At 40.9% G+C, this 14,822-nt stretch overlaps 1 protein-coding gene across 1 annotated transcript in view; it reads right to left on the bottom strand.

Moving 5' to 3' along the window:
- Positions 1-2,748: 2,748 nt before the first annotated feature.
- LOC139275993 (charged multivesicular body protein 4c-like) overlaps positions 2,749-14,822 on the bottom strand; it is a 47,087-nt gene continuing 35,013 nt past the window's right edge. The window contains exon 5 of the mRNA XM_070893302.1: positions 2,749-7,746. Within this exon, the coding sequence (XP_070749403.1) occupies positions 7,679-7,746 (68 nt within the window). The 3' untranslated portion in view covers positions 2,749-7,678. The remainder of the gene's footprint in view (positions 7,747-14,822) is intronic.

Raw genomic sequence — 14,822 nt, 5'->3', positions numbered from 1 at the left:
AAAGAACAATCTGGAAATTGTGGGGAACCAAGGGTCTAATGAGAGTGAGGAACTTAATTAATTCATATTAGTAAAGAAAAAATACTGGAAAAATTATTGGGACTAAAAGCTAACAAATCCCCTGGACCTGATGACCTACATCCTAGGGTTCTAAAATAGGTGGCTACAGAGCTAGTGGATGCATTGGTTTTGGTCTTCCAGAATTCCCTGGATTCTAGAATGGTCCCCGTGGATTGGCAGGTAGCAAATGTAACTCAGCTGTTCAAGAAATGAGGGAGGGAGAAAACAGGGAACCAACTACAGCTTGACACCAGTAGTAGGAAAAATATTTGAATCCCTTTTATTAAAGACGTGGTAACAGAGCACTTGGAAAATCACAATATGATTAGGCAGAGTCGACACAGTTTTACAAAAGGGAATTTGTGTTTGACAAATTTATTAGAGATTTTTGAGGGCGTAATTAGCAGGGTTGATAAGGGGGAAACTAGTGGATGTAGTATATTTGAATTTTCAGAAGGCATTCGATAAGGTGCCACACAAGATTAGGGTTCATGGGATTGGGGGTAATATATTAGCATAGATTGAGAATTGGTTAACAGACAGAAAACAGAGCAGGAAAAAGCAGGTAATTTTCAGGATGGCAGGGTGTAACTAGAGAGTGCCGCAACGATTGGTACTTGGATCTCAGTTATTTACAATCTATATCAATGACTTAGATGTGGGGACCAAGTGTAATATAATCCAATTTTGCTGCTAATCTAGATTGAAAAGTAAGCTGTGAGGAGGACACAAAGAGGCTGCAAAGGGATATAGACAGGTTAAGTGATTGGGCAAGAAGGTAGCAAATGGAGTATAATGTGGGGAAGTGTGAAATTATCCACTTTGGTAGGAAGAATGGAAAAGCAGAATACATTTTAAAAGGTGAGACTAGCAAATGTTGGTATTCAGCGGGATTTGCGGGTCCTTATACATGAATCACAGAAAGTTAACATGCAGGTACAGCAAGCAATTAGGAAGGCAAATGGTATGTTAGTTTTTATTGCAAGAGGGTTAAATAAAATTAAGTCTTGCTGCATTTTATAGGGCTTTGGTGAGACCACACCTGGAGTACTGTGTACAGTTTTGGTCTCCTTACCTAAGGAAGAATATACTTGCCTTAGAGAGGGTGCAACAAAGGTTCACTAGATTTATTCCTGGGATGAGAGAACTGTCCTATGAGGAGAAACATTGAGTAGATTAGGCCTATATTTTTTTTAGAGTTTAGAAGAATGAGAGGTGATCTCATTGAAATGTATAACATTCTTAGAGGGCTTGGCAGGGTAGATGCTAAGAGGCTGCTTTCCCCTGGCTGGAGAATCTAGAACTAGGGATCATAGTATCAGGATAAGGGGTCAGCCATTTAGGACTGAGATGAGGCAAAACTTTTTCACTCTGAGGGTTGTGAATCTTTGGAATTTTCTACCACAGAGAACTGTGCATGCTCAGTCGATGAGTATATTCAAGACAGAGATTGATCGATTTTTGGGCACTAAGGGAAAGTGGAGTTGATGTAGAATATGTAGCCATAATCTTATCGAATGACAGAGCAGATTCGAGGGGCCATTTGGCGTATTCCTGCTCCTATTTCTTATCTTTTTAGCTTGCACATATTATAGCTTGCACCAAGTCACGGTCACTCATCACCTGTGCTCGCTGACCTACATTGGCTCCCAGTATCACAACGCCTCAATTTTTAAATTCTTATCCTAGTGTTCAAATTCCTCCACTTCCTTGACACTCCCTATCTCAGTAACCTCCTCTAACCCTACAACTCACTGAGGTCTCTGCGTTCCTCCAATTCTGCTATCTTGTGTATTCCCACTTCGCTCGTCCCACCATTGATGGCCGTGCCTTTAGCTGTCTAGGTCCTAAGCCATGGAACTCCCCCCACAAACGTCTTCACCTTTAGGATGCTGCTTACAAGCGATGTTTTTGACAAAGCTTTTGGTCACCTCTCCTAATGTCTCCTTCTTTGGCTTGGTGTCAATTTTTGTACGATTACACTCTTGAAGTATCTTTTAATGTAGTAAAATGTTCTAAGGTGCTATATAAATGTACGTTGTTGTTGTTGTAAGTTGACATCTTATTCAAAAGACAGCACCTTCAACCATGCAATACTCCCTCAATATCGTACAGAAATGCCATCTTAGGTGATGTCATCTCAGTGATAAAAATCCTATCAACTGAGGTAAACTGACATACATATGAACAAATTTACTATATGTAACACAGCTGTTCTTGGGATTACAATTACAATTGTGAGCAACACAGGCACATGTCAAGATACAATGCCAACTGTACCAAACTGGTATGACAGTCATAACACTGGAGGGGAAAATAAACCAACCTGAGGGATTTCTTAGTCAGATAGGTGGGAAAACAATTGAAGTATCTCAAACTACATAATGCTAACATTCAATAGCCTATACTCACCTGTACAATACTGTAACAGTTTTACAATGTACAACAGTAATTTTAAAAATCGGCACAGAATTTTAAACTGCATAGCAAAGCTTGAAGACAGTTGTAACATAAAGGGGGGGAAAAAAATCACAGTATAACAGAATGCAGAAATTCCAATGGCAAAACTCAGAACTTTTTAAACAGAAAAAGAAAACTAAAAAAAGAATCATTAAAAAATAGCTTTGTGTTTTTAAGGGTGTAAAAATCATTCACAGTTAAATATTAATTTATTTTGTGTTTTCTACCATATGTTGGGGAATACATTAAAAGATCAGAACCTTATTAATTGCATTACATAGAGAATACACATCTAAACTCATGGTTTATGCAAAATAATCCACTTTGACCCATGCATTATGTCTACTCAAGTACCCCCTCCATTAACAGCACAGAAAAGAACAGATTAATAATAAGGCTCTGAGGGCACAGTAGGTGCACAGTGACTATCTGAACCATACAGACGAGAAAAATCTGAGATTTGGTCCCAGTTCTGTACTAAATTAGCTGATCTCAGTCCGTTGGCGGTCTTGAGCGTCCTGGTTTAAGAAATGGAAAATTGGCCAGGATTCCTGCTCATAATTGTCATCCAGTCAGCCTTGCTGAAATGTCTATGTATGCACAAAGACATGATCAGGCTCTGCTGCAAAGCCCCTGGATTGAGTACTCTGTTGACACTATGGTCAAGTTAAACATCTAAACTGCTCATCTTCAAGAAATCTACCAGTAAAAGCCCAGGCATCATTCTGTAATAGTTATTTCATTTTTTTGGTTTTCCTTATTATAAAGGTAACATTCAATTCAAAGACATTAGATTACATGGAAATCAAGTGCTTTTATTTACAAAATGCATTTGTATACCATCACCATCTACTAGTTGGCTTTTTGAACATGTGCATTTATCTTCAATGAACAGCTATACAGGTAAATCAAATCAATAGATATTTATCTATATACAGGTTCTATTGAAAACAAATACTAATCTTTTCAGTTATTCGGTGTCAACTGTATTAATATACTTACAGAAATATATATGTTATCAAGTAAACTAATTATACTGGATTTTTTAATGATAGATTTAATTGCTTGGATGCATCTTAACTGTATACATAAAATTACTAGTGTTTAAGCAGATTTTCCAATGAAAGCAAAATGATTTTAGGCCTTTGTGAATTTGATTTTCCCCCATTTTAAATTAGACCTTAATTAAACTAAAAAAAGGAATCAAAAAGTTTATCAAAAAAAGCTACTGGTACAGTAAATCAAATAATCAATCAACTATTTTAACTTCTCAAACATAAAATAGTCATTCAAAATCTTGCGACGCAAGAGGAACGAAAAGTGCAAGGAAACGCTTCATTTAAATATTCTTAGTAAGCTATCAAGCAGTGTCATGTATTCTTCTATACCACAGGTATTTGTGCTTTACAGAAATTATATTTTATAATTGAAACAAGCTTTTTTTTTTAAGTGTATTAGCCCAGATTCTCATCCAGTTTCTGCATAATAAGTTCCTCATCTTGGCCAGTTTGTCTTGGGACAGTAAATGAGGCAGTTCACTCAGAATACCTCCACAAGGCATACTGAGTGAACTTGGAAAGCTGCATTTTTTGTAACGTGGGCACTGATGTTTACATCATACCTTAGGTTTATCCTGCATGCTGTTCTTGTATTTTGTGTATAATTACTGGGTAATATCTCCATACGTAGACAGAGGGTGAAGATTTGCAGGGGTTCTCCCACAAGTCTGCTGTAAACTTCAGCAGAAGCTGCAGAAACCTCAGAAAAATGGCAAGGATTTCTGTGGCTCTTATGCTGAAGTTACGGACAATGAGCAGGAGATCTTCTTCAGAAACTCATCCCACTTATTTTTCTAGTATACTAGAGGAAGTTTCTATATTAAATGTGGACTTATGATTTGTAATGGCAAAAGTTGGCAAGGAGTGCATACAGACATGAGATCTGTATTATGTTATACAAATATGGTTATATGGTTTTGTTTTCTTTTTTGACAGACATGCATTTATTTTTGGTTAGATTTCTTCTGTTTTATATATTTTGCTTTTGCAATGTTCCCAATTTATCCCTTTGTCATTTTGTCATGTTTCAGTTGAATGATATCTAATCATGTATTGTGCTACCATATGGTATGCTCAAATCAACAACATATTGCATTTATACAGCACCTTTAATATAGAAATATATCCCAAGGCACTTCAGCGATATAATCGGGCAAAAATAGAGAGAGACAAGAAACATATATTAGGAAGGGTGACCAAAAGCTTGGCCAAAGATGTGGAAAAAAATGTAGAGACATAGGGGTTTAAGTGAAGCAATTCCACAGCATTGGGCCTAGACAGCTGATGGCACAGCTGCCTCTAGTGGGGCGAGGAGTGGAGAGATTGCACTAAAGTCAAGGTCAAAGTCAAAAGAACAGGGAGTTCATGGGGGGTGAGTATGGCTGGAGGTTTCCGAGATAGACCATGAAATACCAGGGATGCAACAGGAAACATGTTGAGTGTGTGCATATAAGTAGCCTTATTTTTGAAATTATTCAATATCACCTGATGAGGTTGCTTTGTTACTTTTATTGGTTTTATTTTCACTGTTGAATAAAATTCTTGGGGAGACATTCGCAGCATTTTTGCCTCCCGTTAGTGCCCTGGGAGGCATGAACGACTTTTTGCCCGGGCACAGCGCTGCTACCAACTCCTGCAAAATTCTGTGGTAGTGGCAGCAGTAACCGGTAGTGCCCCACTCCGCCAGCGATGACAACGGCATCACCGTGCGCAGCGACCTGTTTTTGCCCCGGAGTGAAAATTCGGTAGCATCCCCGGCAATGCCTGCGACAGCTTCAGGGGGCATGTACTGGGCTGTAGGCCACTCATGGGGCGATAATTAAAGGGGAGGTGGGGAATATTTTTTTAAATGGTCGATTTGCCGGCCTCCTTCTTCGTCGATCGCGAGGTCTGTGCCGCGATCTTTCAGCCTGGCACTCTGCTTGTGTGCCGGGCTACTGCCACGGCACCCTGCTCCCTGGTGGTCTTGGGATGGCCCCATTTCATGCCCGCAGAGTCAGCAACTTGGCCCTCTCCTTTAATGAAGGGGTGGGCCCTGTCTACACGTCAGCACTACATGTCCCACCACGTAGCGCTGCACCCTTCGCGGAGTGTTTCCGCCCCGCTCCCACCCCACGCTACACCCTTCGCGGAGTCTTTCTGCCCCACTGAGCAAGTGGAGCGCGATTGCTCTCGGGACCGGTAACCCGAATATAGGTTGCAGGGCGGGACATCCGTGCCCGACGCAGGAACTTCCGCTTCGCGGCTGTTATCCAATGGGGTGGTACGCAATTTCCGCCCCCTTATCTGTGAATTGAATATGTTACTATTGCAGATGGGTAATAATTTTATTTTAAATATCTATTATTTGTGTATTCTTTCTCGCAAGCAGCTTGCAATGTCCCTTAACCTTTTTCATTTTACAGGGGATTTTTACTTTCCTTTACGCTTCTTTTCTAAATATAAAAGATACCCCTTTCTGACACCCCATTTCTCAGGCTGCAGAACAAGCAAATATGTAAAGAGTTATATAACAGCATTTTTGGGCAACTGTGCCTTTTTATCTTTCCTATAGAAATTTGAGAAAAGATAAAAACACTTTCAATATGCTCTCCGGTACATTCACTGTTAGTTATATTAACCCTTTTCTATTGCAATTTGTGTGTGCAGAAGGTTCAATATTGTAATTCCAGAACTTACTTTTAATTAGGTCTACTGCATTTGTGATAGCAATAGAAAGTTTCAAGCCTTGTGTTGTGACTATTTGAAACATGGGGTTGTTAAAATTTGTTTTAAATTAGTTCTCTCGTGTCTGGAGTTATTCCTGTTCAATTACTAAGTTTTCAAAATCTTTAAGGAAGTTGGGGTCATAAATTTTGAGGTAATCCCTTCATCATAATGAAACTGAAATTTTCAAAATTATAACGGGAATTGTCAAAGTTGATTCCTGCAAATTGTTCATTATCACAAAGGGCTCAAATACCAGGGAATGTAACTTAAATATTAGGGAGTCAAGAATAAGAAGGGAAGTCAGGCAGGAAAAAAGATTTGTGGAATAAATTACCAGGGAAGGCCATTGAAGTGGACTGTGTAAATAGGTTCAAGAAACAATTTCTGGAGACAGAAAGATTGCAGTCATATTCATTTAGCTATGTCTGGTTATTTGTTACCCGCATGCTACATTTTTTATTTAGTGTGCTTTACTAGTTTTTGAACTGTGGCAAGTTGTGTGGTCGTCAATCTCTTGTTTGTTTGAAGTAGCTGGTCTTTGTCCAGTGTAAAATCTGTTCAGTAATAAATCAATATCAAATGTGAAATTAATTAAAGAATCTTTCATCCTGAGGATATTTTGTGCTGCGCTGTTTGCTTCCAGAGTGTTCCATTTTACTTTCCCCTTTAAATTTCTTCCCTCTTACGAACATGTGAGAGTCTGATTCCACTTCTGTTATATTTTTATTGGTTATTGTGGCTAATATTCCAGTACTGTAAGCTGCAGCAGTAACTGAAATTTTAAATTTAGTGCGTTCAAAGCTGTGTGTGGTATGTGGGATTCTAATTAAATAACAGCTGCTTTGTTACAAAAATATCTCATTAGGAGTGAATCAGATTAGTCTAGTGTGCACACTTGCGTATTTAAAAACAGAACAGATACCAAGGAATATCTGAACGTCAAAAGTATCATCTCAAATCAGCCAGCAAATCTCAGTTGTGATTTAAAAAAAAATGTTTATGCAGTGTGTGATTGGTCGCTTGAAAATATCAGGCTTTCATTAGCTCTTTGCTGAAGATGTTTTCTATCGCTATATATTGAACAGGATGTTTCAGCCCCTAGAATCATTTCACTTCCAATATTATGGAATTTGAATGTTGATATTATTTTCCAAACTTAGTTTGACTTGAATTGCATCAATATTTAGTATATGCTAATGCATGGATAATGGATGATTTGCTATCACTGATATTAAAAAAAATTCCATGTGAATATCAGAACTGCAGAATTGAATCTCAGATACCCCATAAAGCATACAGTACATAACATTTTGTAGGACTATTTACCATCACACATACAAATTCATCTTCATGTCCCTTAGTATAATCATCCCTAGTTCTTGTGGGCGGTTCTACGATGCCCATGTTGCTAAATGCGTCATACCTTCAGCTTCCTCCTCAGTTTTCTTCTTAATTTTAACTAGAAAGGAGAAAGTTATACATATATTTCAGTATGCTTGACTGTTTTCTTTGCACGGAAAAAGTACAATTCCTTAACAAAGGAACACCACAGTTGTGCTAAGTGAAGAGCCATAATGAATTATAGATATTAACTGAATGAGAGTGTCCCATTATATATAACTGACCCCATACTTTTCAACAAATACAAGCCAACAACAGGAGGGTCAATGGTATTCTGTGACCAGAATTCCTGCAGAATCTGCATCAGATAGCTATTTCTATTACAGTCACTGAAGCCAAAAACAGATACTATGATTATGATCAGCCTACAATATTCACATTCACATAAAGCACAAGAGTTACAAAATGGTCATATATATCTGATCATTGAAACACCATGAGACCGGAGATCTGCTTTAGACTCCAATACATGATGGAAGCAATAAAACATCCAATGTTAAGCACATCTATTTGTGTTCATAAATATTTCATGAAGCCAACACCCTTGGGAATGGGTTACATAGAAACATAGAAATTTACAGCGCAGGAGGAGGCCATTTCGGCCCATCGTGTCCGCGCCGGCCGACAAAGAGCCACATGGCCCTCGGTCAGCAACCTTGAAGGTCACATATAAACCTATGAATAATGAACAATGGTGGACAAGAGCATCCGGCCCAAACCAGTCTGCCCCCCATAACTGCGATACTCCATGTATCGCAACATTTTACACTCCACCCCTCCTGGAGCCATACGATCTACTGGGAGAGGCAAAAAAAGATTAAAACCCAGGCCAATTGGGGAAAAAAATCCGGGAAAATTCCTCTCTGACCCATCCAGGCGATCGAAACTAGTCCAGGAGATCAATCTGTCCGTATTAGATTCCCTGAAGTACTTACCATCGCATCTGCGCCAGCCAACAAGCCAACAGCCAGTCTTATCCCACTTACCAGCTCTAGGTCCCTAACCCTGCAGGTTACGGTACCTCAAGTACCCATCCAAGCACCTTTTAAATGTGGTGAGGGTTTCTGCCTCTACCACCTTTCCAGGCAGTGACTTCCAGACCCCCACAACCCTCTGCATGAAGGAGCTTCCACTCAATTCCCCTCTAAACCTTCCATCGACCACCTTAAACCTATGCCCCCTCGTAACAGACTCTTCCACCAAGGGAAATAGGCCCTTGCTATCCACTATATCCAGGCCTCTCAAAATTTTATACACCTCAATGTCTCCTCTCAACCTCCTCTATTCCCAGGAGAACAAACCCAGCCTATCCAATCTGTCCTCATAGCTAAGATTCTCCTTTCCAGGCAGCATCCTCGTAAATCTCCTCTGCACCCACTCCAGTGCAATCACGTTCTTCCTATAATACAGCGATAAGAACTGCACGCTGTATTCCAGCTGTAGCCTAACCAGTGTATTATACAATTTAAGCATAACCTCCCTGCTCTTGTATTCTATGCCTCGGCCAATAAAGGCAAGCATTCAATATGTCTTCTTAGCCACCTTATCCACCTGGCCTGCTACTTTCAGGGATCTGTGGACAAGCACTCCCAGGTCCTTTTGTTCATCTGCACTTCTAAGTGGCTTATCATTTAATGTGTATACCCTTTCTTTATTAGCCCTCCCCAAGTGCATTACCTCACACTTCTCCGAATTAAATTCCATTTGCCACTGTTCTGTCCACCTGACCAGTAGATTGATATCCTCCTGCAGTCCATGACTTTCCTCTTCAGTATCAACCACACAGCCAATTTTAGTGTCATCTGCAAACTTCTTAATCATACCCACTATATTCAAAGCTAGATCATTAGTGTATACCACAAGAAGCAAGGACCCAGCACTGAGCCCTGCGGAACCCCACTGGAAACATCCTTCCAGTCACAAAAACATCCATCAACCATTACCCTTTGCTTCCTACCTCCAAGCCAATTTTGGATCCAACTTGCCACTTTGCCCTGGATCCGATGTGCTTTTACCTTCGTGACCAGTCTGCCATGTGGCACCTTATCAAAAGCTTTGCTAAAGTCCATTTACACTACATCGTACGCACTACCCTCATCGACCCTCTTGGTTACCTCCTCGAAAACTTCAATTAGGTTAGTCAAACACGATCTTCCCTGAACAAATCCGTGCTGATTGTCCCTGATTAATCCTTGTCTTTCTAAATGTAGATTTATCTTGTCCTTCATGATTTTTTCCAATAATTTTCCTACAACTGAGGTTAGGCTGACAGGCCTGCAATTACTCGGCTTATCCCTTTCTCCCTTCTTAAACAAGGGAACCACATTAGCAGTCCTCCAGTCCTCCGGCACCATTCCTGAATCCAAAGAGGACTGGAAAATGATGGTCAAGGCCTCTGCTATTTTCTTCTTTTGCTTTGCTCAACAGCCTGGAATGCATTTCATCCAGCCTGAGGACTTTCTACTTTCAAAGCTGCTAAACCCTTTAATACCTCCTCTCTCACTATGTTTATTTCATCCAGAATTTCACACTCCTCCTCGATAGCAGTATCTGCAATGCCCCTTTCCTTTGTGAAAACAGACGCAAAGTATTTATTACCAACATCTTCCGCTTCCACACACAGATTACTCTCGTGGTCTCTAATAGACCCTAACCTTTTCTTTAGTTATTCTCTTGATCGTAATCTATTTATAGAACATCTTTGGGTTTCCCTTGATTTTACTTGCCAAGAATTTTTCATGCTCTCTCTTAGCGTTCCTAATATCCTTTTTAATTTTACCACTCAACTTTCTATATTCCTCCAGAGATTCTACAGTATTTAGCCGTCAGTATATGAGACAAGTTTCCCTTTTTTTCTTTATCCTCCCCTATAAGTCCCTAGACATCCAGGGGACTCTAGAATTGTTATTCCCACTCTTTTTCTTTAAGGGCACATGTTTGGCCTGAGCCCTCCATATCTCCTCCTTGAATGCTTCCCACTGTTCCGACACTGATTTACCTTCAAGTAGCTGTTTCCAGTCCACTGTGGTCAAATCACTTCTCAACTTAGAAAAGTTAGCTTTTCCCCAATTTGGGTCTTTTATTCCTGGTCTATCCTTTCCTTATCCAGAACTACCTTGAATCTGACTGAATTATGGTCACTGGCACCCAAGTGCTCTCCCACTGATACCCCTTCCCTGCCCAGCTTCTTTCCCCAAAACTAAATCCAGAACCGCCCCCTCCCGTGTTGGCTTGTTACACACTGACTTAAAAAGTTCTTTTGAATGCATTTTTCGAATTCCGCACCCTCTACACCCTTCACACTATATTTGTCCCAATCAATATTAGGATAGTTGAAATCCCCTACTATTACTGCTCTATGGTTTTTGGACTTCACAGAAATTTGCCTCCATTATTTGCTCTTCTATCTCCCTCACACTGTTTGGTGGTCTATAATACACGCCCAGCAGTGTGATCGCCTCTTTTTTATTTTTCAGTTCGACCCATATGGCCTCATTTGATGATCCCTCTAACATATCCCTCCTCACAGCTGTAATAGTGTTTTTAATCAATACCGTGACCACCTCCCCCCTTTTTACCCCCTATCTGTCCTGTCTAAAAATCCTGTAACCAGGAATATTGAGCTGCCAAACCTGCCCCTCCTTCAGCCATGTCTCTGTAATGGCTATAATGTCATACTCCCAAGAGTCTACCTGTGCTTTAGCTCATCCGCCTTATTCGCTATACTCCTTGCATTGAAGTATATACCATTTAGCACAGGAAGACCTCCTCGATTACTACTTATTAACCCTCGTTTCCTCTGTCTTATAGATTCACTTTCTGCATCCTTGCTTTCAAATTTCAGCTTTATTTCCATCCCCCTGCCAAGCTAGTTTAAACTCTCCCAAACAGCACTAGCAAAACTCCCCGTGAGTATAGAAACATAGACATAGAAAATAGATGCAGGAGTAGGCCATTCGGCCCTTCGAGCCTGCACTGCCATTCAATGAGTTCATGGCTGAACTTGCAACTTCAGTACCCCATTCCCGCTTTCTCGCCATACCTCTTGATCCCCCTAGTAGTAAGGACTACATCTAACTCCTTTTTGAACATATTTAGTGAATTGGCCTCAACAACTTTCTGTGGTAGAGAATTCCACAGGTTCACCACTCTCTGGGTGAAGAGGTTTTTCCTCGTCTCGGTCCTAAATGGCTTACCCCTTATCCTTAGACTGTGACCCCTGGTTCTGGACTTCCCTAACATTGGGAACATTCTTCCTGCATCTAACCTGTCTAAACCCGTCAGAATTTTAAACGTTTCTATGAGATCCCCTCTCATTCTTCTGAACTCCAGTGAATACAAGCCTAGTTGATCCAGTCTTTCTTGATATGTCAGTCCCGCCATCCCGGGAATCAGTCTGGTGAACCTTCGCTGCACTCCCTCAATAGCAAGAATGTCCTTCCTCAAGTTAGGAGACCAAAACTGTACACCACACTCCAGGTGTGGCCTCACCAAGGCCTTGTACAACTGTTGTAACACCTCCCTGCCCCTGTACTCAAATCCCCTCGCTATGAAGGCCAACATGCCATTTGCTTTCTTAACCACCTGCTGTACCTGCATGCCAACCTTCAATGACTGATGTACCATGACACCCAGGTCTCGTTGCACCTCCCCTTTTCCTAATCTGTCACCATTCAAATAATAGTCTGTCTCTCTGTTTTTACCACCAAAGTGGATAATCTCACATTTATCCACATTATACTTCATCTGCCATGCATTTGCTCACTCACCTAACCTATCCAAGTCACTCTGCAGCCTCATAGCATCCTCCTCGCAGCTCACACTGCCACCCAACTTCGTGTCATCCGCAAATTTGGAGATACTACATTTAATCCCCTCGTCTAAATCATTAATGTACAATGTAAACAGCTGGGGCCCCAGCACAGAACCTTGCGGTACCCCACTAGTCACTGCCTGCCATTCTGAAAAGTACCCATTTACTCCTACTCTTTGCTTCCTGTCTGACAACCAGTTCTCAATCCACGTCAGCACACTACCCCCAATCCCATGTGCTTTAACTTTGCACATTAATCTCTTGTGTGGGACCTTGTCGAAAGCCTTCTGAAAGTCCAAATACACCACATCAACTGGTTCTCCCTTGTCCACGCTACTGGAAACATCCTCAAAAAATTCCAGAAGATTTGTTAAGCATGATTTCCCTTTCACAAATCCATGCTGACTTGGACCTATCATGTCACCACTTTGGTCCCGGCGCTGTTGAGGTGCAGTTTGTACAGGTCCCATCTCCCCCAGAAGCAGTCCTAATGCCTCAGGAATTTAAAGCCCTCCCTCCTACATCAACTCTCCAGCCATGCATTCATCATCACTATCCTTCTATTCTTGTACTCATTAGCATGTGGCACTGGTAGTAACCCGGAGATTACTACCTTTGAGGTCCTACCCTTTAAATTTTTCTCCTAGCTCCCTAAATTCTACCTGCAGGACCTCATCCCTCTTTCTACCTATGTAATTGGTCCCGATTTGTCCACGACCTCTAGCTGTTTACCCTCTCCCCCCAGAATGCCCTGCGTCCGCGCTGTGATATCCTTGACCCTGGCACCAGGGAGGCACCATACCATCCTGGAGTCATGTCTACGGCCGCAGAAACGCCTCTCTATTCCCCTAACTATTGAATCCCCTACCTCTACAGCTCTTTTATTCTTTGTCCCTTCCCTCTGTGCAGCTGAGCCACCTGTGGTGCCTTGGCCTTGGCTCTGGCTACACTCTCCAGAGTCCCATCGGTGCTCAGAAGAGAATATCGCTTGGCACAGTGGATTTGAACATTCTACTTTCACCAAGCTCAAACTGAACCCACTATGGGATGAAATCTTCCTTGCACTCCACTGTCAGTAAGGGTCTACATAAAATGAGTTTGATTAGTTGCAATCCAGATCCCAGTGGAAGTGAGTCCATAAACACACGACTAGTAGAAAAATTAGTACAAATGACGGTAAATTGATAACCTCCTTGAGAAGAACCAGAAGGATGACTAGTGAGAAGACAAAACCACATCCAATATTTAAGAGGATGGTATCCTTGATTTCAAGCTATTACATATATTGCTGAAGATGGGAGAAAAAAGTATGTTTGAAAATTCTTCCTGAAAATGTCAAAATAACATGGAACAACACCAGTCCAAACCAGCCAGTGGCACAGGGAACATGCCTTAGTAGTTTATCAGGGAGCTTTTTGTGAATGACAACGTCAGATTACCCTGGCAATTTTACCTAGCACTCATCATCATAGGCAGTCCCTCGAAACAAGGATGACTTGCTTCCAAAAAAGGATAAGTTCACAGTGTTCCAATGAAGGACCTAAAATTCCAGGTCCTGAACTACATCCTGAAGGGTGGAAGATGCCTGTGCGTGGATTATTTTTTTAACGTGCGGTGGCCGTTGCACACCAGCCACCACACGTGCTTGACAGGAGTATTAATTCTCCATATATTTCATTCTTTTTTTGTATCTTTCCTGACCCACACAGTTCTCTAGCTGAGAGGGTGAATTGGCATCCAGCTTGCATGCTTCTTAATGCTAAACTATCCATAATGTTGAAAGTTTATAATGATATCTACTTGTTACATGATAAGGATAACAAATGTAAATAATGTAATTCATGAAATGATTGCTTCCTGAATGTTAATATACACAAGTACTTTTTGTTAAATACATAGCAAGAGACATTCTGGGCTGGAAAAAGATCAAAAACCGCCACCACCGGTTTACCGCTCAAAAAAATGCTATGACTTGGCTATTAAGAATGGCGGAAAGTTCATGAAAAAAATGGGGAAAAATACACCCAGTGGGAAAAATCGTCATTGTACGAGGATTCACGGCAGAAAATGCGACTCGTCAACTTTAGTCCGAGGCCGATTACTGCTGCGAGTTGGGCTGAGGGGGGGGGGGGGAAACCACAAAAAATATTTTTCCAAAAAAACAAAAAAAAATTGAAATCACAAAGCATTCACAAGATCTTTTTCTACTGAATCACTGCAAAAGATTTTTTTTTTTAAACTTTAACTTAACGTTTTTGCAGGGCTTCATACCTACCACCGTTCCAATGGCTGCTCTGACTGTTTTTTCCCCGGCATTTTTT

The sequence above is a fragment of the Pristiophorus japonicus genome, chromosome 1, assembly GCF_044704955.1.
Source record: "Pristiophorus japonicus isolate sPriJap1 chromosome 1, sPriJap1.hap1, whole genome shotgun sequence".
Lineage (NCBI taxonomy): Eukaryota > Metazoa > Chordata > Chondrichthyes > Pristiophoridae > Pristiophorus > Pristiophorus japonicus.
Note: the sequence above shows the minus strand (reverse complement) of the source record. Positions and strands in the feature narration are given on the sequence as shown.